We start from the raw sequence: 23260 nt of genomic DNA on the forward strand, positions 1-23260 counted from the left end.
GTGATTTATTTTTCATCCTTCAGGATGTGGCAGCTCCCCCAAAGTTACAATCTGCAGTTGGGGTAGACTAAGTGGAGGTTGTAGCAGCCTCCCCGCCAGCCGCCGGGCAAAGATGAATGTCTTCCATTCATGAGCACGGCAGTGAGGCAGCAGATGCATCCAGGTGCAGGGCCGCTGAAGTCTTGTTGCTTGGCAGCTACTGCAGGGACACCCCCAGGCCAACCCAAAGGCAACAAGAGGGCAAGGAGGGACCTCCCCTGTCTTGTTCACAGCTACAGGTGGTCAGCAGCTATTTGCTGAAAGAAGGACTGGATGAACAAAGGCATGACCTTTCTCAGGCCTAAGGGACCTGGGACAACATCATATTTATGACTTTGATATTGTTATGCTTAGCACTGCGACCCTAATGATATCCAGGTGCCCTTTTATGTTCACAGAGCCACAGTACTAAACAAGCTGAATTAGTCTCAACCATTTCTCCGGAGAAATTTCCCAAGGTTCCCTAGGATACCTGGCTGGTCCTACAATATTTCTTAACGATCTGTCTTCCTTTCACCCTGGAAGCTACTGAGGGACAGAGACAGTATTTCTTCCACTCACTCTTGAATCCAGAGCATCTAACACAATACCTCACGTACAACAGGCGCTAAAATGAGTATTTACAGAATAATTTATTAATACAGTGCCTAATATATAATATATTACTATATATAACAGATAGTATACATATTAAAATATCATATATCATAAAATAAAAAAATTAGGATCATTGTGGGCAATAAAGAGATTGTTAAAGGTTACAATCTTACTTTTCTCTTTTGAAGTATCTGCAAGGCCATGCCATTTTTAACGTTTCTGAAAGGTGCCAAAGAATTGATTCCACATGGGTTTATTACCACTTTGGGGGAGAATAAAAGAATCATTTATCTCACCTGACTACATGCTCTCAAACCTCTCTAAGAAGAAAATACTGTGGCGTATGCCAGTGTGGGAAGGCAGAGCCTTGAGGGGAGACTAAGCCATTTGAGAAACACTGCATCCAGCCCTCGTCTGGAGATGCTATTTTCTGTTTTATGACAAAATCGTTAATCTGCAGCCCATGAAGATAGCCTGGCGTAGCTTGTAGGTATTTATTCAAAACATTTGGCTTAGATTTGTTTATTATTACCTATAACTCATACATTCTCATGAGGGAAACAGATAATCAGATACGGGAACTCATGTAACTCACACATGTAACTCATATATTCTCATGAGGGAAACAGATAATCAAAACAGAGAAGCAGACCAGGCACGGTGGTTCACACCTGTAATCCCAGCACTTTGGGAGGCTGAGGTGGGTGGATCATGAGGTCAGGAGTTTGAGACCAGCCAGGCCAAGATGGTGAAACCCCATCTCTACTCAAAATACAAAAATTAGCTGGGCACAGTGGTGGGTGCCTCTAATCCCAGCTACTCAGGATGCTGAAGCAGGAGAACTGCCGGGAGGTGGAGGTTGCAGTGAGCTGAGATCGCGCCACTGCACTCTAGTTGGGTGAAAGAGCAAGACTCCGTCCCAAAAAACAGAACAAAAAAAACAGATAAATAAAACATTGATGTCAAGGGATAAGTTTTATGGAGAAGTATAAACAGGGCTAGCTGGGGTTTAGGAGTTTTAAATAGGAGGTGCTGTGGTCTGAATGTCCCTGTCCCCTCCAAATTCATATTTTGAAACCTAATACCAATGTGATGATAATAAGAGGTGAGGCTTCAGGGGTGTGATTAGATCATGAAATGGGGAGCCCCCATGAACGGGATTAGTGCCCTAACAAAAGAGGCCCCAGGGAGCTAGCTGATCCCTTCCACCATGTAAGGACAAGCTAGAAGGCACCATCTGTGAACCAGAGATCAGGAGCCCTTATTAGACACAGAATCTGCCAGCAATTTGAGCTTCGATTTTACAGTCTCCAAAACTATGAGAAATAGATTTCTGTTGTTTATAAGCCACACAGTCTATGGTATTTTGATATAGCAGCCTGGAGGAACTAAGACAGGAGGCAAGCTAACAAAGGTGACATTTGAGTAATGTGCTAGAGGAGGAGAGCAATGAGCCAGCCACAAGATGTCAGGGGAAGAGTCTTCCAGCAGCAGTGCAGCAAGAGTAGAGTCCAAGAGGGTGTGTGCCCGGTTCGTCCACAGGAGCGGCAAGGGTGTCAGCGTGGCTGCAGCTAAGTGAGGGGGGTGTGTGCAGGCAGGAGGAAGAGACGGCTGTCTTTGCTCATGATGAAGCCACAACAAGCAAACCATTTTAACCCAAAGAGGTAAGTGCTCTAAGGGGACTTTTGCAGCATATAATCCAGTTTTCAGAGGGGTGTGAAGCAGGGTTCCTGGAGGAGGTGATGCCTGAACAGAGCTTTCAAGAATGAGAATGCATTAATCACACAAAGGGAGAGTTGGAGGGCTAGACAGTCTCAGAGACAGAGAGACAGAGACAGAGATAGAGATAGGGAGGGCCAGGCACAGTGGCTCACACCTGTAATCCCAGCATGTTAGGAGGCCGATGTAGTTGGATCACTTGAGGTCAGGAGATGGAGACCAGCCTGGCCAACATGGTGAAACCCCATCTCTACTAAAAGTACAAAAATTTGCCAGGCATGTTGGCACGTGCCTGTAGTCCCAGCTACTTGGGAGGCTGAGGCAGGATAATCGCTTGAACCCAGGAGGGTGGAGGTTGCAGTGAGCTGAGATTGCACCACTGTACTTCAGCCTGGGCAACAGAATGAGACTCTATCTTGAAAAAAAAAAGGAGGGGGAGAGAGAGACAGAGCTAGAGAGCTAGATTGATTCCATCAGAAGCTGATATTCTCTCTGCTGGGCAGAGGTCTTGGTCTAGTCTTCCCCAGGGAGGGACAGTGAGAGGCGCTGGGCACACCTGGGCAGCATCGACAAGGTCTCCTTCCCAAACTGCCTGCCCCTCACCCTGTATGAGGCAGTGCTGCAGAGCACAGAGAGTCCTGGGCTGGGATTTGGAAGGCATAGGTCCTACCCAGCTCCTGCATCTGCTGGTTCTGTGGCCTGGGGCCAGTCACAGAGCTTCCTCAGCTTCCACTGCCTCCTCTGAAAACTGAGGACAATAAAACCCACCCATCTCCTCTTTACAGCTGTTATAAGGACCAAATACTACAACAAACGTGAAAGTGTTTCGTAAACACGAAGTTTTATGTAAACAAATAATTATGTGCTACGCTGATACAAACATAGGGAGATTAAAAATATTTGGGAGGAATCAACACTAAATTAAGATACAAGCACTTTGCAGAGCTCCAGCTTTTAAAGGTGTATTAATTCTGTAAAACATACACCAACAACTTTTAGAAGCGATTTTAGAAAAAAAAAATCATAGAGAAAAATGGAGGTTGATAAAAACAGATGATAATAAATGTTGCAACAAACAATACCTATTACTACAATTCTTGGTCTGTATACATGGCTGAGAAAATCTTCACCAGAGCAATAAAAATAGAAAATGGCCTTTTAAAATCTCTTCTCAGCCATGATAAATCAAATTAAGGGATCTATGGCAGTGTGATAAAATTACACTCTGCTGGAAAAACATACATGCAAATCATTAGCTAACATTATTACATGCAGAGGAGACCGATATTAAATTCATTTAAAAATGATGGTTTATTACATTTTCTGAGAGTACCAAATAAATTATTTAGTTGTTAGGAGGCTTTTAGGAATGTAATGCTTACAAGGAAAAAAATGGATGAAAATGCTCGGTTTTCCTTCAGAATTTTGCTCCTGGATTTTCTGCTGGATTGCTCCTGGATTTCCCCCACTGCAAAGATTCCTTTCTATAGCTTTTGCATAATCCCAGAACCTTTCTGGAGTTGTGACACTTGATAATTGGATTGATTTAATGACAACGTCTCTATTCTTCTCTCCCAGTTCTTCATTAAGTTTCTGAATGACATTTATTTATTAAATTAAGTTAATTAACATTAATAGTGTTTTGATAATCTGGAGATGCCCTCTTGGGAAAATTGATATATTATGGGAGATAACAGGGTTTTGTCAATTAAGGCGAGGCAAACCTCCCATTGCTAAAGCATGCTGTTCAGCACTTCAGGTTTTTTCTGTGTGCATGTGTGGTATCTAAAGAAACCAAATTTATTGAAGGTCTATACTAGACTAGAACACATCACTTATAGCAACATTTTCTATTTAAGTTGAAATTAGGTTTCCCCTCCAAGAAATAGCACCAATTGGGGATGTAATACTTCTTTAATTACACTGGCAACAATGTCTCCTTGATGTTAGGGGGAATCTGGGATTCTCTTTTTGTCCTTTCTAAATGACACCCTTAATAGGGCCAAGGTCTACCTCAGACATCATGACTCTTGAAGAGAAATAGCTTGATTCTTTTTGGTGATTGCTAGAAAGGGGCATCTGTTAGTTCACCTTGGGTCCACAAGGGGAGCTACATGACCTTTAACAGCTAGTGTTTTAGTTTCTTCATTAGAAAAACAAAGACAAGGCTGTCATCCTTTGTGACTCTGGGAGGAACATACTAATGCTCAAAAACATGATTCCCAACTGTCTCTGATACGGCCTCTTTCTATGCTTCAGTATAATTGATTCTTTTATTTTGATGCAATGAGCATAAATCTCATTAAGCTGAAGGCATGTAAGGTCAGTGTGTGGGGCTAAAGAGGGAAAGGGTGTCTAAATGACAGTTTCTGAATGCTTAGAATAATTTTGCACTGAACGTCAAGGCTCAAGCATTTGAGCTCTCGTGTCAGAGTTTTGATTAAAGGAATCAAAACACGTCTGGGCACAAAACACTGCCAGCGATTTGAGAATGCACATTCTCATTACTTTGCATGCCGGGTAATAACAGCAAGCATAATACATGAAAGTTATACTTTATTGCACCTTTACTTTTTCCTGGCATTGCGTTAGCACTTTAAGTAATAAGCACAGCTAACATTTTTGAGCAGTTCTGTGTGCCAGGCACTCTAATATATGTTTTTACATATATTATCTAATATGACCCTTACAACAGCTCTTGAACCTGATATCTACACACACACACACACACATATATATACACACATATCATTGTGTCCATTTTATAAGTGAAGATACTGCATTTCAGAAAGGTTATATAACTTGTTTAAGGCCATATAGCAAGAAAGTGGTGAAAATGTTTCAAATGGGACCCTTCCAAAGGTCCTAGGAGAAGCCAGACCTGTCTCTGAGGTTGTCTGACCTTTCAGCGTAACCTACACAAAACAGTTGTGGGGTGGTGGTTATTACGTCCTAAGAAATCACTCTTCATGTACACAGCAAATGTTTTACTCTCTTCTGCTCCCAAATGGACAAACCTAAAGGAATCATTAACCATGCCCAACCCTGAGAATAAGTTTTGCCCTCTTAAGGAAGCCTTGCTTCTCATAAAATAAGTTCTAACCTCCTTGGGGTCAAGTTATTATCTGGGTGGAAGATTACTGGGAAGTGTGATTGCCAACCTGACGTAGCATGCTCTGGTGCACGGTCAGAAAACGGTACAGCCTTTGTCAGAACTGAACTTTTTAGGTAGAGGATAGGACACCTGCAAATATACCCGAACTCTTACACCTATAAATTAAAAGGAATAAGAAAAATATACAAAAAAATTCAGGGAAAGATGTGCCCACCATTAACATTAATCACACTAAATAACTTTCACATGCAGATAAAAATTATAAGTGGCAGCATAGGCTGGGCGCGGTGGCTCATGCCTGTAATCCCAGCACTTTGGGAGGCTGAGGCGGGCGGATCATGAGGTTGAGAGATCGAGACCATCCTGACCAACATAGTGAATCCCCGCCTCTACTAAAAATACAAAAATTAGCTGGACATGGTGGCAGGCACCTGTAGTCCCAGCTACTCGGGAGGCTGAGGCAGAAGAATCACTTGAACCTGGGAGGCGGAGGTTGCAGTGAGTCGAGATCGCGCCACTGCACTCCAGCCTGGGCGACAGAGTGAGACTCCGTCTAAACAACAACAACAACAACAACAACAACAACAACAAAAAGTGGCAGCATAAACTCTAGTCATCAGAGCTCTGTTTAGCACATTGCAGTCTTCCTTCATCTGACCATATGTATTGGCATTTATTGTACGCCCGTAAAGTGCCAGGGATTGTGCCGAACACCAGAGGAACAACAGGAGTTCCCGCCCAGTGAAAGAAAGTCATATAAATCAATGTGACTCGCTCCTGTAACAAGAGCAGATGCACAGTGTATTTTGAAAGCATGGAGGAGAAGCACTTGAATTAAATAATTCAAAGGGCTGTGTTCATTAACAGCAGTTTCATAAGGATTATACCAAACAGTTTGTCTTGCTATTTATTTTCCTTTACCTTGTTCTTCTTGACTTTCTTCATTCTCTAATTCTTTGGCTGCAAAGATGTCTTTAATGGAAATTAGGTCATTTTTTAAGAGTTCCAGCTTCTCTCCATCAAGTGATGCTAAAAATGACTGAACCTGAAAAAAGAAATAGGTCAGCACAACTGTCATCTTTTATTCTCATTAATAACGTTTACATACAGCAGTCCCCAGTTTTCCCAGGACCAAAGTGCTTCATGGCGTGGGAGGTATCGCTGGGTTGAATGTTGGCTTGATGCATATTAACTGTGCAACTTTGGGCAAGTTAGATAAACCCTCTGGGTCTCAGTTTTCTCATTTTTAAAGGGAGATTCCTTGTGGAGCAAATGAGATAAAAAATGTGAAATACATTGCACAACTGTACACAGTAGGTGCTACGTAAATGGTGGTGGTAGCTCTTCTATCACAGTGGTTAAAAATGCAGTTCGACATCAACCCTGCAGTCGAATATCAGCTCCTCACTTACTATGACCTTCGGTCACTTACTTAACCTTTTAATGCCTCAGCTTCCTTATCTGTAAAATGGAAACTAATTGCACCTACCTTATAAGGTTGTTCTGAGGATTAAATGAAGTAAGCTACTTAAAATACTTTTAAGTACTTATACTTATAAAATACTTATAAAGTACTTAATACTTATAAAATACTTTTATAAGTATTGAGTGATGCTCAATACTTATAAATACACATGTATACGGCCGGGTGCGGTGGCTCATGCCTGTAATCCCAGCACTTTGGGAGGCCAAGGCCGGCAGATCACGAGGTCAGGACATCAAGACCATCCTGGCCGACATGGTGAAACCCCATCTCTATTAAAAATACAAAAATCAGCTGGGTGTGGTGGCACGTGCCTGTAATCCCAGCTACTCAGGAGGCTGAGGCAGGAGAATCCCTTGAACCAGGGAGCCAGAGTTTGCAGTGAACCGAGATCGCACCACTGTACTCCAGCCTAGCAAGAGCGACACTCCGTCTCAAAAAATAAATGAATGAATGAATAAATAAATAAACAAACATGCATCCACATGTAAACTTAAATAAATAAGCATTCTATCGATGCACATATATACTTGCTAGATGTCGGTTATCACACTGGGGTTACAAAAATGCACAAGACACATTTTTCTTCTCCAACATCTTGCAGTCTAAAGGAGTGAGGCTGTATCAATTAAGAACGACCATGACAGGCATGAGAGGAGGGTACAGTGGAGGGAGGCACTAGGAAGGGCGCTGTCCTTCCCCCTTGGGGAACTGAGAGGGTACACACAGGGAGGACTTCACAGAGGAGGTGATGCTGGGACTGACGTCATCCCTGCTCCCTGTCTTTAGAGCCCCTCTTTTGAAACTATCCTCCGTACACAGTTAAACATTATTTGCACAGGCCAGCGCGGTGGCTCACCCCTGCAATCCCAGCACTTTCGGAGGCTGAGGCGGGAGGATCACTTGAGCCTAGGAGTTTGAGGGCTCAGGTGATCAACACAGTGAGACCCCATCTCTATAAAAAATTTTAAGCCTGGGCACGGTGGCTCACACCTGTAATCCCAGCACTTTGGGAGGCCGAGGCATGTAGATCAGGTCAGGAGATCGAGACCATCCTGGCTAATACAGTGAAACCCCGTCTCTACTAAAAATACAAAAAATTAGCTGGGCATGGTGGCGGGTGCCTGTAGTCCCAGCTACTCGGGAGGCTGAGACAGGAGAATGGTGTGAACCCTGGAGGCGGAGCTTGCAGTGAGCTGAGATCGCGCCACTGCACTCCAGCCTGGGTGACAGAGCGAGACTCCGTCTCAAAAAAAAAAAAAGAAAAATTTAAGAAAATCAGCCAGGCATGCTGGTGCACACCTGTGGTCTCAGTTGCTCAAGAGGCTGAGGTAAGAGGATTGCTTGAGCCCAGGAGTTTGAGGCTGCAGTGAACCATGATTGTGCCACTGCACTCCAGCAAGATCCTGTCTCAAAAAAAAAAATAATAAAGAATTATTTGTACAGATGGCCACTCATTCTCTCAAGATTGATTTGAATTTCCAAAATGGTAAAAGGGTGCAGGGAAGGTACCTTATAAAGTATTAAATATAAGTATAAAGTAGTAAAGTTTTACTTTTTTCATTCTGCAGGTCAAACTCTTGCTCTGGAGAGAGAGAGAGCAGTGGAGCCGCAGTCCTCTTTGGAATAGGTTTTAATATTCACTATGTTAATAGATGAGCACATCAGGATAAGTGAGAGAGGGAGAGAGGGCATCTGGAATACCAGGACACCATTTTCCTAAAAGTTGCTACAGCACATTGCCAGGGCATAATGTAGCCAGCGCCGAGGCTCTGGGAGGAAGCTCTGCAGGAAGTCATCGACACAAAACCCATTAGCGTGGAGTTCAGCAGGTGGAAGTAAACATGCCCAGCCTGATGGCTGCACGCCACTCCGTTCCGCCCTGACCTTCTCAGACTCTTCATTTCAGCTCACACACTCATGTGTAGGGGTCAGGGCCCCAGATGCGCATCAGCGTATTCTTAGGCTTCGGATCTACTTTCTAAACAGCAGTTTTCTAACATTAACTATTGAATAAATGTGTTTGAACACCATGCTTAGTGAAAATGTATGCAGACCTGTGGAACATCTGCATTTGTCCATGTCTTCTGGCGGATGGCAATCATCCGAAAGGGGAAGCATCGGGGTTTTCCGTTTGGGGCACCCCTGGGAAGGGTTCTCTTTAGCGAACACTCTTTCGCCAGCATCTTTCCACTACAGCATCGCTCCTGCTTTCTCCCAGCTCACTGCATTATGCCAAGGCCATGTGCATTGAGTCTTTAGTCCAATCCAATAATAAATAAGACATAATCGCACACTCGTCCATAAATATTTGTGGAACGCTGACTATATGCTTGGCACCGTGCTGAGGGTTGTTCAGGACACAGGGTAGAGAGGCTGTCTCATAAATCTTTTCCTTGAAAGAAGGTATGTGCTGCCATTGTAAAGATATTTGTTTGCTATTTCTAACTATGGAGTATAATGGTGATGAAAATGATTAGTGTTCCTGTTTTTTTTTTTTTTTTTTTTTGAGACGGGTCTCATTCAGCCACTTAGGCTGGAGTGCAGTGGTACAATCTTGGCTCACTGGAACCTCCGCCTCCCGGGTTCAAGCAATTCTCCTGCCTCAGTCTCCTGAGTAGCTGGGATTACAGGTACACGCCACCACATCCGGCTAATTTTTGTATTTTTTGTAGAGATGGGGTTTCGCCGTGTTGGCCAGGCTGGTCTCAAACTCCTGACCTCAAGTGATCCACCTACCTTGGCCTCCCAAAGTGCTGGGATTACAGGCGTGAGCCATTGCACTCAGCCGAAAATGATTAGTTTTTCTTTAACCTTTATCAAACACCACATCGCCATGCCTGTTGCCATCCTAGAATCAATCTAGTAAAATAGTAACAATAATAATTCCTTATATTTCCATGGTGGGGTCTGAGTTTCAGTCGAGGACTGTCAGCAGAGATGATGTGCATCATTTCTGGGCAAGGCTTTTAAAACATGGGAGTGTCCTCTCTACACTCTGTCCTTACGCTGGTGCGACTCAGAAGACAATAGGCCTCAGAGGGCAGGGAAATCCGACACTGCCTTTAGGCTTCAACACAGGGGAGTCCGCAGGCCCAAGAAATGGTCCCATCAGAGCCCACATCTCTGTTCTAGAACACTCTCCAGGTCACCAAAGGTTCCCTCTCACAGCCTGCATGGAACTCTTCCCTAGGCTGTGCTCCTGACAGTGGGACGGTGCCACTGGCTGTGTATCCCTCGGCCCAAGGGACGGCTAAGAGGTGGCTGCTTACAGGGGGTGTGGGTGGAGCTTGAACTAGGGCCTCCTTCCACAGCTACATGACGTTTCCTGGGGTGAGAGACAGAGCTGCAGATAGGAGGCAGGTAGGCTGAAGCGGAGTGTAGAAATTTGAGGAGTCTGGGAATTCAAATGGGAACTAGGCCTTCCAGGTCATTATACCAGTGTTTGTCAAGGTAGGAGGACATAATACATCTTCTTTAACAGTTTGTTTCTAAAGTTCTTTAACTTTTAAATTTTTATTATTTTGGAGACAGAGTCTTACTCTGTCGCCTAGGCTGCAGTGCAGTGGTGCGATCTCGGCTCACTACAACCTCCGCCTCCCAGGTTCAAGCGATTCTCCTGCCTCAGCCTCCCGAGTAGCTGAGACTACAGGGATGTGCCATCACACCCCACTAATTTTTGGATTTTTAGTAGAGATGGGGTTTTGCCATGTTGGCCTGGCTGGTCTTAAACTCCCAGCCCTCAGGTGATCCACCTGCCTCAGCCTCCCAAAGTGCTGGGATTACAGCCGTGAGCTGCTGTGCCCAGCCAGCTCACCCAGTTTTACATCTACCTTAGACCACAGGCAGCACCACCATGCTTGGCTCTAATTTTTGTATTTTTAGTTGAGACAGGGTTTTGCCATGTTGGTCAGGCTGGTCTCGAACTCCTGGCCTCAAGTGATCCATCCGCCTCAGCCTCCCAAAGTGCTGGGATTACGGGTGTGAGCCACCGTGCCTGGCCCAAAAATTATTTAACTTTTAAATACGTGGTATGTGTAGGGTTGCCAGATAAAATACAGGATGCCTAGCTAAGCTTGAATTTCAGATAAACAGTGAATATTTTCTTCATATAATTGTGTGTCCCAAATATTACATGGGACTTATTTGTACTGAAAAAGAATTCATTGTTCATCTAAAGTTAAAATTTAACTAGTCATCCTGTATTTTTATTCGCTACGTCTGTCAACCTCAGTCTAAGGCCCCATTTGTCTTCTTGCTGGAGGCCTGTGCACCTTGAACCAGGTCTGGCGGAGCCACAAGATGGACACAGCCTGTTCCTAAAACCCTAAAGGCAGGAATGCTGCCTGCTGACCAGGCACTCCTATCTTGGACTATTACAGGAGTGAAGAATAACTCTTACTGGTTTTGACCCATACATTAATAGGACTGTTTATTTATTTATTATTATTATTATTTTGAGACAGGGTTTCGCTCTTGTTGCCCAGGCTGGAGTGCAATGGTGCAATCTCGGCTCACCACAACCTCTGCCTCCTGGGTTCAAGTGATTCTCCTGCCTCAGCCTCCCGAGTAGCTGGGATTACAGGCATGCGTCACCATGTCCAGCTAATTTTGTATTTTTTTTCAGTAGAGACGGAGTTTCATCATGTTGGCCAGGCTGGTCTCGAACTCCCGACCTTAGGTGATCTGCCTGCCTCGGCTTCCCAAAGTGCTGGGATTACAGGTGTAAGCCACTGCACCCGGCCTGTACGACTGTTTATTATAGTACCCAGTAACTATCATTACTAAGTCAAGACAAAAATTTATTTTCCTTACTATGAATATCACAAAAATCTCCAGGCTAGGGAAAGAAAGCAGAGCTTGTGGAGGCAATGGGCAAACTGTGCCCCTCCAAAGGCCAAAACTTCTTCCTAGAAACTAAGTCCTTTGGGGCTCTTTTGCAGGGGCCTGGGGCTGTTTCACAGCTGAGAGCTGTGATGGAAGTCACCACAATGGAATCATTCTCCACCACCATGATATCTTGTAATGTGTTTTTTACAGCAGGGCCACGCTCCCCTGTGATATTTTTAACAATAACAACAAATGTCTATGACATAAAAATGCATATAAAAATCAACTGTCATCAACATGTGTACATTATTGAGTGCCTAATTCCTTTCCGTGGATTATCTCATTAAATCTGTTAATAATTCTGTGAGGTAGGTTTTATTATGCCCATTTCATAGATAAGGAGATTGAGGTAAGAGGGGTCCAAAATCATACAGCTTCTGCGTGGTGTGTAATTAAATAATGCCTGACTCCAGACCTTGCTTTTTTTTTTTTTTTTTTTTTTTGAGATAGAGTCTTGCTCTGTCACCCAGGCTGAAGTGCAATGGCATGATCTCGGCTCACTGCAACATCTGTCTCCCAGGTTCAGGCGATTCTCCTGCCTTAGCCTCCTGAGTAGCTGGTATTACAGGCACCTACCACCATGCCCAGCTTTTTTTTTTTTTGTATTTTTAGTAGAGATGGCGTTTCACCATATTGGCCAGGCTGGTCTTGAACTGACGTCAGGTGATCTGCCCACCTCGGCCTCCCAAAGTGCTGAGATTAAGGCATGAGTCACTGCGCCTGGCTAAGAACTGCATTTTCTAGAGCACATCTTATTGGGCTATTGGATTCTGAATTTATGGGAGCAATTTTATGACTCTGTAAATTGTAAAGGGCTGATAACAATGCAAAGTCATTCTTGTCAATAGTCATGTGAATGAATTCTGTGCAGTGGGAGGACAACCTCCCCAATGTGGAAAAGCAGGTTTGTGTCTATTGGCACATTCATATATTTTTAAATTATTATACTTAAGTTCTGGGATACATGTGTAGAATGTGCAGGTTTGTTACATAGGTATACATGTGCCATGGTGGCTTGCTGCACCCATCAACCCATCATCTACATTAGGTATTTCTCCTAATGCTATCCCTCCCCTATCCCTCCAACCCCCGACAGGCCCTGGTGTGTGATGTTCCCCTCCCTGTGTCCGTGTGTTCTCATTGTTCAACTTCACTTATGAATGAGAACAGGTGGTGTTTGGTTTTCTGTTCCTGTGTTAGTTTGCTGAGAATGATGGTTTCCAGCTTCATCCATGTCCCTGCAAAGGACATGAACTCATTCTTTTTTATGGCTGCATAGTATTCCATGGTGTATAGCCACATACATACTACTCCATACACATTTGTGCTTCTTTGGCTTTTTCTTTGAATCATTTATAACATCTGCCTGGTTCCCTGAATTAATTAATGAGCTAAATAAGTTCTTTGACATGGGTCATTTTGTATCTGTATGAGAGTCCCAATTGTGCTTTTTTTTGAAAATTATTCTTGAACAGTTTTAACCACAAGACTTTCCCTGAAGGCTCACGGATAACAAAGAAGGAAGTGAACAGAGTAACGTGTAGCTCCATCATCTGGGGCAGGGGACAGTGTCTCTGTCCTATTTGGTTCTTGGTTGCCTGTTATGTGGCAGATGTTGTCTTTCTCTGATTAGACAGGCATCAAGGATGGCTCAAAGTCCAAACATAAGAGGATAAGGTCTAGGGGGAGTCAAAAACTACTTCTCCATTCTAAGGCTCACTGCCAAATTGAGCTTCTTGTCTGGGCACCTGCCTGTCCTCAGTGAATGTCACCATGGCCCCTCCCTCTCCTGAGGCCCGGAGGGTACTGCCTGGTGGCCTCCACTAGGAAACCACTCCGGAGCACAGTCAGCTTGACATCCACAACACAGCCATATATATACAGTTAAATAAGTTAACAGTTTCATGGCATTTGGAATGGTGGCTATATAAGTGCCATGCAAGTGCTTGCTAAATAAACACACATACACACCCCCCACTATAGATACTTTAAGGGAAAAAAAAAATCGCCAAATCCTGCTGATTTTTGCTATTCATCTTTTGTTTTCCTGGGACCAAGTGGGGAGCATGAATGTGCAGGGTCATTGGGTAGGCTGGGTTTCCCAGGTGTCTGTACGGGAGTATTCCCTAACAGAACCTTAATTTTCAGTGGGATAATCCTGCCCTCTGTGGCCCAGGAGTCCTAACAAGATGGCTGAATAAATAACTATATAACCCAGAAGAAAAACATATTAGAACCCTGCAGTCTAAAAGAAACATCAAGTGCTTTGTTTTCATTGGGTAGGAATGAAGATGTGGGCTGGCAGGGCATCTCTGACCTGGGTACTTCGTTACCAAAGGGAGGCAGAGGGCCAGAAGCCGGACAACCACATTTCTGAGCAGCCTTTTGCACCCTGAGATGGGTGGATAGTGGTGGCTCTTACTGTGCCAGCCTTCTTGGAGCTGGGGTGGGGTAAGAGCTTGGCACAGACAGAGAAGAGATGATATGAAGCTCACATTGTACAGTATTTGTGACCTTAGCACAATAATAATGAGGCTCTAAAAATGAGATCTTTTAAAGGCAGATTTTCCAGTTTCTTTCATGTTCAAGTAACACATGACTAAGCATGCCATTTCAAATGAGTAGTGCAGAAGTACCTTGCTCTCGCTTTCATTGGACAGAATTTCCAGGGCTTCCAGGTGTGACAAGCCTTGATATTCATCAAACAGCATCCCATAGTGTGCAGTTCTCTCCATTGTGAGCTGCTGTGCCAGTCTCTGCTTCTCCTTCTCCTTAGCTTCCCTTAACATCTGCAGAAATACACAATGTTTGTACTCTGGATGTATATTTAAAAGCATCATTTCCTGTGTAAGACATGGGGGAGGTGGGGAGGACTGACTTTGTATTGGAGAGGGGGAGATTCTGGTCACTTTAGAATTTCTAAAAAATGATTTTTTTGATTGATGCTATTGATAACTTTTGCATCATATCCTACTTCGCATTTTACACTTTCATTATGTGAAAGGCAAAACAAAGCAAAAATTCCATGTCTGGGAATAAACTGGTAAGACACACACCAAAAGCTTTAACAGCGCTTTCCATTAAGGTGTTTCCCACATGTGTGATTAACTTTCTTATTTTCTTATTCTTATTTTATTTTATTTTAGTTTATTTTATTTAGTTTGAGATGGAGTCTCACTCTGTTGCTCAGGCTGGAGTACAGTGGCACAATCTCGGCTCACTGCAACCTCTGCCTCACGGGTTCAAGCGATTCTCCTGCCTCAGCCTCCTGAGGAGCTGCGACTAAAGACCCTTGCCACTATGCCCGGCTGATTTTTGTATTTTTTGGTAGAGACAGGGTTTCACTGTGTTGGCCAGACTGGTCTCAAACTCCTGACCTCAAGTGATCCTCCTCCCTCAGCCTCTCAACGTGCTGGGATTACAGGTGCGAGCCACCGCACCCAGCCAATTTTCTTATTTTCTAAAGTCCCCATATTTTCTATAATGAGCGAGTTTTATGTATGCTTGAAAAGTTGAATCTCTTATGACAGGATTAACTTTAAGTCCTGCACCTACACAGATGTCAAAGCAGAAATAAGCTGGTATGATTTTTTCTAAGATATAATTTTTTATTTATTTATCTTTGTTTTGAGATGGAGTTTAGCTCCTGTTGCCCAGGCTGGAGTGCAATGGCGCTATCTCAGCTCATTGCAACCTCCGCCTCCCGGGTTTAAGTGATTCTCCTGCCTCAGCCTCTCGAGTAGCTGGGATTATAGGCACCCACCACCACACCCAGCTAATGTTTTTGTATTTTTAGTAGAGATGGGGTTTCACCATGTTGGCCAGGCTGGTCTCGAACTCCTAACCCCAGGTGATCCGCCTGGCTCGGCCTCCCAAAGTGCCAGGATTACAGGTGTGAGCCACCACACCTGGCTGAGTTTTAAAATATTTTAAATTTTTTGTGTGTGGTTATTAAATTTCCTCAATTTAAAAATAAATAAATATAAACTCATAATGTATTTGTCATCATATACTTAGTGCAATTAAGAATATTAACTTAGGGCCAGGCGCAGTGGCTTACACCTGTAATTCCAGTACTTTGGGAGGCCTAGGTGGGCAGATCACTTCAGGTCAGGAGTTCGAGACCAGCTTGGCCAACATGGTGAAACCACGTATCTACCAAAAATACAAAAATTAGCTGGGCATGGTGGTGCATGCCTGTAATTCCAGCTACTCAGGAGGCTGAGGCAGGAGAGGCAGAGGTTGAACCCGGAGGCGCAGTGAGCCGAGATTGCACCACTGCACTCCAGCCTGGGCAACAGAGCGAGACTTGGTCTCAAAACGAAAAAAACAAAAAAGAATATTAGCTTGTAGATTCTTAAGGCTGGTTTCCAGAAATATGACTGTGAACCAAGTTTCCTCCCCCCATTAATAACTTTTCTCCTGTTATTTGTTGGTTAAACAAAAAGACAACAAATAAACACAAGCCCATCAGTCACTCTCGATTTTCTGCACTTGCGTTCTTTGATTCTAAGCATCTTTTATGTGATTCCTCATTAAGTTTACTGAGGCATTACATTTATGGGGTTCTTTAATTTCTGTGGAGAGCTCTATAAAGACACTGGCCACCACCAGAAGGTCACAGGGGAAGAGAACTAAAGAAGAGACTTTGGTTTTTATTGTGTGCCAGTGAAACAATCAGCCTCATTTCCTTTCGGGTTCTTGAGGTTGTCTGCCAAGAACCCACAGGGCCGCAAAGAGAATTCTCTCTCCTGTCTGTCTTTAAGACTAAATTAGCACAGACTCTGAATTTTAAAGTTTTTCAATCAACCCAATGAAACCATCACTGGAAAATTTTAACACTGGCAATAAAAACTAACTACCCCCACTGATCTCGGGGGTTGGTGGTGGTAAAATAAAATAACAAAGTGACACTGAAATCACTTCCCTTCTCTACACCAGCTTCCACCTGTGAATCTGGGCTTTGGGATAGAAGAAAGAAGGGTTGAAATTGAAGAGAAAGGGAAAGGGTCACTCTGGAATGATGTGGACTCACTCAAAACTGGGGAGTAGGCCAGTAGGATTATGGTGGCTCATGCCTGTAATCCCAGCACTTTGGGAGGCTGAGGTGGGCTGATCACTAGGTCAGGAGTTCGAGACCAGCCTGGTCAATATGGTGAAACCCTGTCTCTACTAAAAATTCAAAATATTAGCCGGGCGTGGTGGTGGGCACCTGTAATCCCAGCTATTCAAGAGGGAGGCAGGAGAATCATTTGAACCTGGGAGAGAGAGGTTGCCGTGAGCCGAGATTGCGCCATTGCACTCCAGCCTGGGTGACAGAGTGAGACTCCATCACAAACAAACAAACAAACAAACAAACAAACAAACTGGGGAGTGAAATTAAAGCTGCCTAAGGGATAACCAGCTTGACAAGGGATGCTGGTTCTATTTTCCCACTGGAAAAGAAAGGGAAGTTGGTTTCAATAGCAGGGAATGATCCTGGCCTGGAAGAATTTCTGACACAGAGAAGCTATGGAGACTTACATGTGTGGAATCCAAGGACCCCCCGTCCCCATGTTATTTAAAGAGTATTCCCCGTGCTTGGCTGGGCGCGGTGGCTCACGCCTGTAATCCCAGCACTTTGGGAGGCTGAACTGGGTGGATCATCTGAGGTCAGGAGTTCGGGAGCAGCCTGGCCAACATGGTGAAACCCCGTCTCTGCTAAAAATACAAAAATTAGCCGGGTGTGGTGGTGCACACCTGTAATTCCAGCTACTCAGGAGGCTGAGGCAGGAGAATTGCTTGAACCCAGGAGGTGGAGGTTGCAGTGACCTGAGACTGCACTCCATCCTGGGTGACAGAGTGAGGCTCTGTCTCAAAAAAAAAAAAAAAAAAGAAAGAAAGAAAGAAAAAGAAAGAGTATTCCCTGTGCCACTGGGATAAAAATACGGGAGAAATGTAGTTAGTGCATGCATGCATGCTTCTAGTTTCTATAGTTATATATTTCTTTAAGTGTATAAAGGAAAAATATAACAGACTCCCCTGTGTCAGCTGATGTGAGCTTCATCTTTCCAGTTGTCCAAAAGACCTTGGAGCCATCCCTGACAACTCCTTCTATCTCACAGCTCACATTCATTCCAACAAGTGATCTGGATCTATCTTCAAATTACACCCAGAATCAGCCATTCCTCACTACCTACAAGGCCTCCATGCTGCACGGGGCCACGGTTATCTCTTGTTTAGACAGTGCAATTGCCTGCAGCGGAGGATGTGGCAGTGCAACCTGCAGACCTCCCTCCTACTCCTGGGAGCATACATGCCGGATTTTGAAATCCAGCCTTCAGCCTCCCACAGCTCCTCCCTGCCAATCACTGGTGCAGCAGGGCACTAAGGCAGACCTGTTCCTGGAAGATGAGGTCTCCTTTGTCAGCAGCCTTTGGCTGAAGGGCTTTCCCACGGCTTCGCCCAGCCTTTCCCAGGCCACACTGCAGTCTAGGACACTTCCACTCATTTTTCTCTCCCTCTTTCCTTCACTGGGATGGGACCGGCATCTTGGTCTAATGGTTCTCCCAGCCTTCCTGGGCTCCCTCCCCATTTTCTCTCTCACACACACTTCCCCTAATGAAATCCTTGCACATTTAAGCCCATGTAAGCCCATCTTGGTGTCTGTTTCTGGGAGGGCACAGACTGATGCTCATTCTAACCAGTCTCCCTGCCCTTGGTCCTCCCAGCCAATTTTCTACCCAGGAACTAGAGGGGTCCTATTAAAGCACAGATCAGATTCTGTCACTTCTTTTCTCAAAATGCTGCAATGGTTTCCCCATTTCACTAACAGTCAGACCCAAGGTCCTTACGAACGTCTGTCACTCCCCATCACCACTCTGGTGTCCTCTTCAACAACCCTCACCCGGAGCTCACTCCTCTCCATCACGGGCATCCTGCTGTTCTGCGTTCATACCAGACACTCCTGCTTCAGGGCCTTTGCATGCGTTCTCCTTTGGCCTGGAACGAGCTTTACTCAGGTTCCTGCATGGTCAATGCTCTCATCTCCTTCAAGGATTTGCTCACATGTCATCATCTGCCCAATCACTATCCTACTTAACACTCAGCCTGCCCCTCACACCCATACTCCTGATTCCTGATCACCTCTTCCTGTTCTACTTTGTCTTTTTCCCCATGGCACTTGTCACTTTCTGAAATACCAGATATTGCCTTCCACATCCCCTCTCCATGAGGCTGGAAGTAAGGCATTTCAAGATGATGGGGCCAGAAGATGTGGGCTCAGAAGTGTGCTACCCATGAGAGCCCCCTGGAATGAGTCTCCTGTGTGAGCAGAATGTTCATGCTGCACTTTGTGAGAACGAAAGGCAAACCTTTTTGTTCTAAGTCATACTGATACTTGGGGGTGGTTGTTCTTTTATGACATCTAGTGCGAATTACCTAACTAATACTAATCTATTCTCCTCCTCCTCCTCCTCCTCCTCCTCCTACTCCTTCTTCTCCTCCTTCTCCTCCTTCTCCTTCTCCTCCTTCTCCTTCTCCTTCTTCTTCCTTCCTCTTCCTCTTCTTCTTTTTTTTTTGAGATGCAGTCCCACTCTGTTGCCCAGGCTGGAGTGCAGTGGCACAATCTCAGCTCACTGCAACTGCCACCTCCCTGGTTCAAGCAATTCCCCTGCCTCAGCCTCCTGAGTACCTGGGATTACAGGTGCTCGCCACCACATCCAGCTAATTTTTTTTTTTTTTTAAGTAAAGACAGGGTTTCATCATCTTGGCCAGACTGGTCTTGAACTCCTGACCTCAGGTGATCTGCCTGCCTCGGCCTCCCAAAGTGCTCGGATTATGGATGTGAGCCACCGTGCCCAGTCATCTATTTTATTTTTCAAGGAGCAGGAGGGTGATGGTCTAGATGATCCTGCAAAGTCCCTCCCTGGACTATAACATCAGAGTGCTCATACTTGGGTTATTCCAGAAGAGGCAAGAAGAAATAGCCTCAAACAAAAGCTTGTAGGGGTTGCCATGAACATATTCTCAGTGATAGCTGTTCATGAAGGCAACCTTCATGGGTTCCTAGTACTAAGTCCTGCCTGTGACGTTTACAAAATCCACTGCTGCATCAGCTGCCTCTGATTTCAGGAAAGCACAGAGACCTGGTGTATCAGTCTCTCATGGAGGAGGTGGACTGGGGCATGCCTGGACTGTGCGGTAAGTTAGGCATGTTTCAGCTGGAAGAGTGAGTCATTATTTGGAAAATAAGACAAATATTATTTCCAATTTTCTTAACTATTGTAAGTAAGCAAAGATAGATTGAATTCTTTGTATTATGTTTTGCAAGAAGGGCTGGAAAACTTTAGTGCTGCAAGTGTGACAGAAGACCATCCTTGCACATATCAAGAGAAATAGAATATAAAATTCCAGTGAGATACCATTTCCACCTATTATACTGACATGTAATAACGACAATGACGACAACTAACATTTCTGAGTGCTTACTAAGAGCTGGGTTCTGTTCCAACTCAGCTTAGCCTCAGAGCAAAGTTATTGGTAGGTATGTAAATTATCCCCGGTGTACAGATGAGTAAGCTGAGGCACAGAGGGGCTAAGTAACTTGCCCAAGGTCACACAGCTACTAAGTGGTAGAGATGGGATGCACACCATGACATAAATAGATCATCTTCAAGAAATAATATCAAGTGAATTAAACAAGGAACAAGAGTGTGTTTAGTATGCTATCATTGGGTTGAAAAAGTATGTGTGTATTTATGTACATGTCTATCCACGTGCATACACATATACTTATACATCTGTATATTTATATATAGCTGCATCTATAGATCTATATCCATATCTACATGCTGTGCCCTCTTGGTAGCTCAGATAGGCCGTGAATTCATTTCTTATACCAGGATTCTCTGATAGAATCCTTAAGAAACTGTTAAAAGTGGTTGTCTCCTCTGAGGAATTAAATGACTGAGGAAACGGAGGTAGTAGAAGCTCAATTTTCTCTCTCTGCTCTTTCACGCCATTTGATTTGAATCACATGCTTTAAATTAGCTATTCAAAAAGATAAATAAAAACTTATTTATTTTATTGACTGAAAGAAAAAATTGCAAAAGTATATAATCCAACCTGAGACAAGGAAACAGTTCTCTCCATGAGCGTCTTGGTCCGCTTAAAGCCCGGGTCACTTTCTGCAAGGACATTCATGGTTTTCTTGCCGATGAATTCCAACGCATCAAGGCCTCCAGTTAAGACGCTTTTACCCTGCAGATGAGATAACTGCATGAGATTAGATTTTTAGGTTTTGCTGTTTCGCAGCGGTCAGCAACTCCTAGGTAACTGGCACTATCTTCAAATATTAAAATCAATATAAAGTCACAATTTTTTCTCATCAGGAGATTTATCATCCATTTAACCCTATTTTCTTTTCCTTGGAAAAACATATGTTATATAATTTGTAGGATATACAACGTTATCAAAGATGATGCTTAGAAAAAAAAAGCATATAAAATAAAATTAATCCCTTTTTAATTTTACTGGCTCTCTGTGTATGAATAGATGTGTATCTAAGACATAATATTAACAGGTGACCCAATTGCTGTTTTCTGTTTAAAAAAATTTTAACCCAAGTAACAGAGTTGCTTGGAGCAGCCTATTAAAATGTCAAGTAGTCCTGCTAATTTAGGGACTTCTTTAATCTAGGGCCCTGGAGGGTAAGACCTTCAGGCTGTTTTAGACGGTTCTTGCATACTCTCAGAAACTAGCAATAACTGCCTATAATTAGTATATCCATGAAATAAGACACGTTGATTTCCTTGTACTTCTGGCTTTAGAAACTGGTGTATTATATAGTTATCCTTCTGCAAATCCCTTTGTCAGTCATCGTTGCCTTTTTTAAAAGATTGAAAGAACCCAGACTTACTCACTAAACTATTCAAGTGAACAGAACTGTGTACATTTCTTTGCAACTCTTTCATACATACACTCCAACTGTATAACTGCAATTATAATATGCATACATCTGTTTTTTCCCACCATACATAAAAATGATATAAATTTTATTTTATTATGATATTATTACTGATATGCATTTTCCAATCTTCATAATTATCATTTAAATAGAAATACTGAATTTCATAGAATTAATATACTTTATTTTCATCTTGGGCATTTAGACTGTTTTTAGATTTGGGAGCCAACCAGTAATCTTGCTATAAATCAGATTTTTCAGTGCACACGCTTCAGGGGGATGATGGGACAGTAGCAATTCACACTTCTGTGTAATTTGACTTAGTGCCTGCTAACATCCTACGAAAAAATTATCTTATTGAGAATAAAATGGTGGAAGAAAGGACATAGGGATTTGTGTTAAGGATAGACCTGGAGGGGTCTGGAACTTGGGAAAGAGGGGTCAAGAAGGTTGGAGAGAACCCAGAAAGGAATGTGAGGCTGCTGAAGACAAACTCAAGAGTGCCCTCTTGGTAGCCCAGATAGGCCGTGAATTCATTTCTTATACCAGAGATATTGACAGAGCTCCATTCATTTCCCATCCCACAAACCCCCCACAGGGGCGGCTGACTTGTATTGCTATTTGACTCCTAAGACAGATTTGCTGCTCCTCCTTCACCCCACCCCAGTCTAGAGGCCCTCAAATAGCAAGGAGAAGACTGGTCATTTTCTATATTTCTGGCACGTCCTGACCCTAAGGCCTGGGTGAGATATTCTCATGTTTGACCGCAGCCCTCACCTCTTCCCGAATCACATTGTGTTTATCTGTTCAGTCGCCTCAGTCCTCCAGGATATTGTGCCCTCTTGTTTGCCAGCATATATCCAAGATCCAGCACAGATCTTGGAACATAGTCAGGGCTAATCATGTTTCTGTTGTTGTTTTTCTTTTAATGAATGAATGAATGAATAAATGGGACACGAGCCATATTTTTAGAAAAACTAGTTAGTTTACATAGCAAGAAATAAACCTTCACATGTGTAATCCCAGCACTTTGGGAGGCCAAGGCGGGAGGATCACCTGAGGTCTAGAGTCCAAGACAAGCCTGGCCAACATGGTGAAACCCCGTCTCTACTAAAAACACCAAAATTAGCTGGGTGTGGTGGTAGGAACCTGTAATCCCAGCTACTTGGGAAGTTGAGGTGGGAGAATCGCTTGAACCAGGGATGCAGAGGTTGCAGTGAGCCGAGAACGCACCACTGCACTCCAGCCTGGGTGACAGAGTGAGACTCCATCTCAAAAAAAAAAAAAAAAAAAGAAAGAAAGAAAGAAAAAAATCTTTCTCCCCGACCCTGAGGACCAGCTAGCTGCCTTACCTCAGTTGAGATGCCTCCCTTTTTTCAATATTCACCAATGTTTAGCTGCTAATATTGAGCTTCTTTTAAGAGGTAGGCAGGGATCTGGGGGGGTACACTTAGGATGATGTAGGGAAGAG

General features: G+C 43.8%; 1 protein-coding gene across 4 annotated transcripts in view; it reads right to left on the reverse strand.

Annotated features, from left to right (window-relative positions):
• Window positions 1-23260, reverse strand: part of FAM114A1 (family with sequence similarity 114 member A1) — a 78474-nt gene that overhangs the window by 17433 nt on the left and 37781 nt on the right. For all 4 annotated transcript variants that reach the window (XM_050792043.1, XM_050792044.1, XM_050792045.1 and 1 more), the window contains 3 exons: window positions 20949-21083; window positions 14480-14632; window positions 6392-6515 (listed from right to left, as the gene is read on the reverse strand). In XM_050792043.1, coding sequence (XP_050648000.1) covers window positions 6392-6515; window positions 14480-14632; window positions 20949-21083 — 412 coding nt within the window. The remainder of the gene's footprint in view (window positions 1-6391; window positions 6516-14479; window positions 14633-20948; window positions 21084-23260) is intronic.

The sequence above is a fragment of the Macaca thibetana genome, chromosome 5 (genome assembly GCF_024542745.1).
Source record: "Macaca thibetana thibetana isolate TM-01 chromosome 5, ASM2454274v1, whole genome shotgun sequence".
NCBI lineage: Eukaryota > Metazoa > Chordata > Mammalia > Primates > Cercopithecidae > Macaca > Macaca thibetana.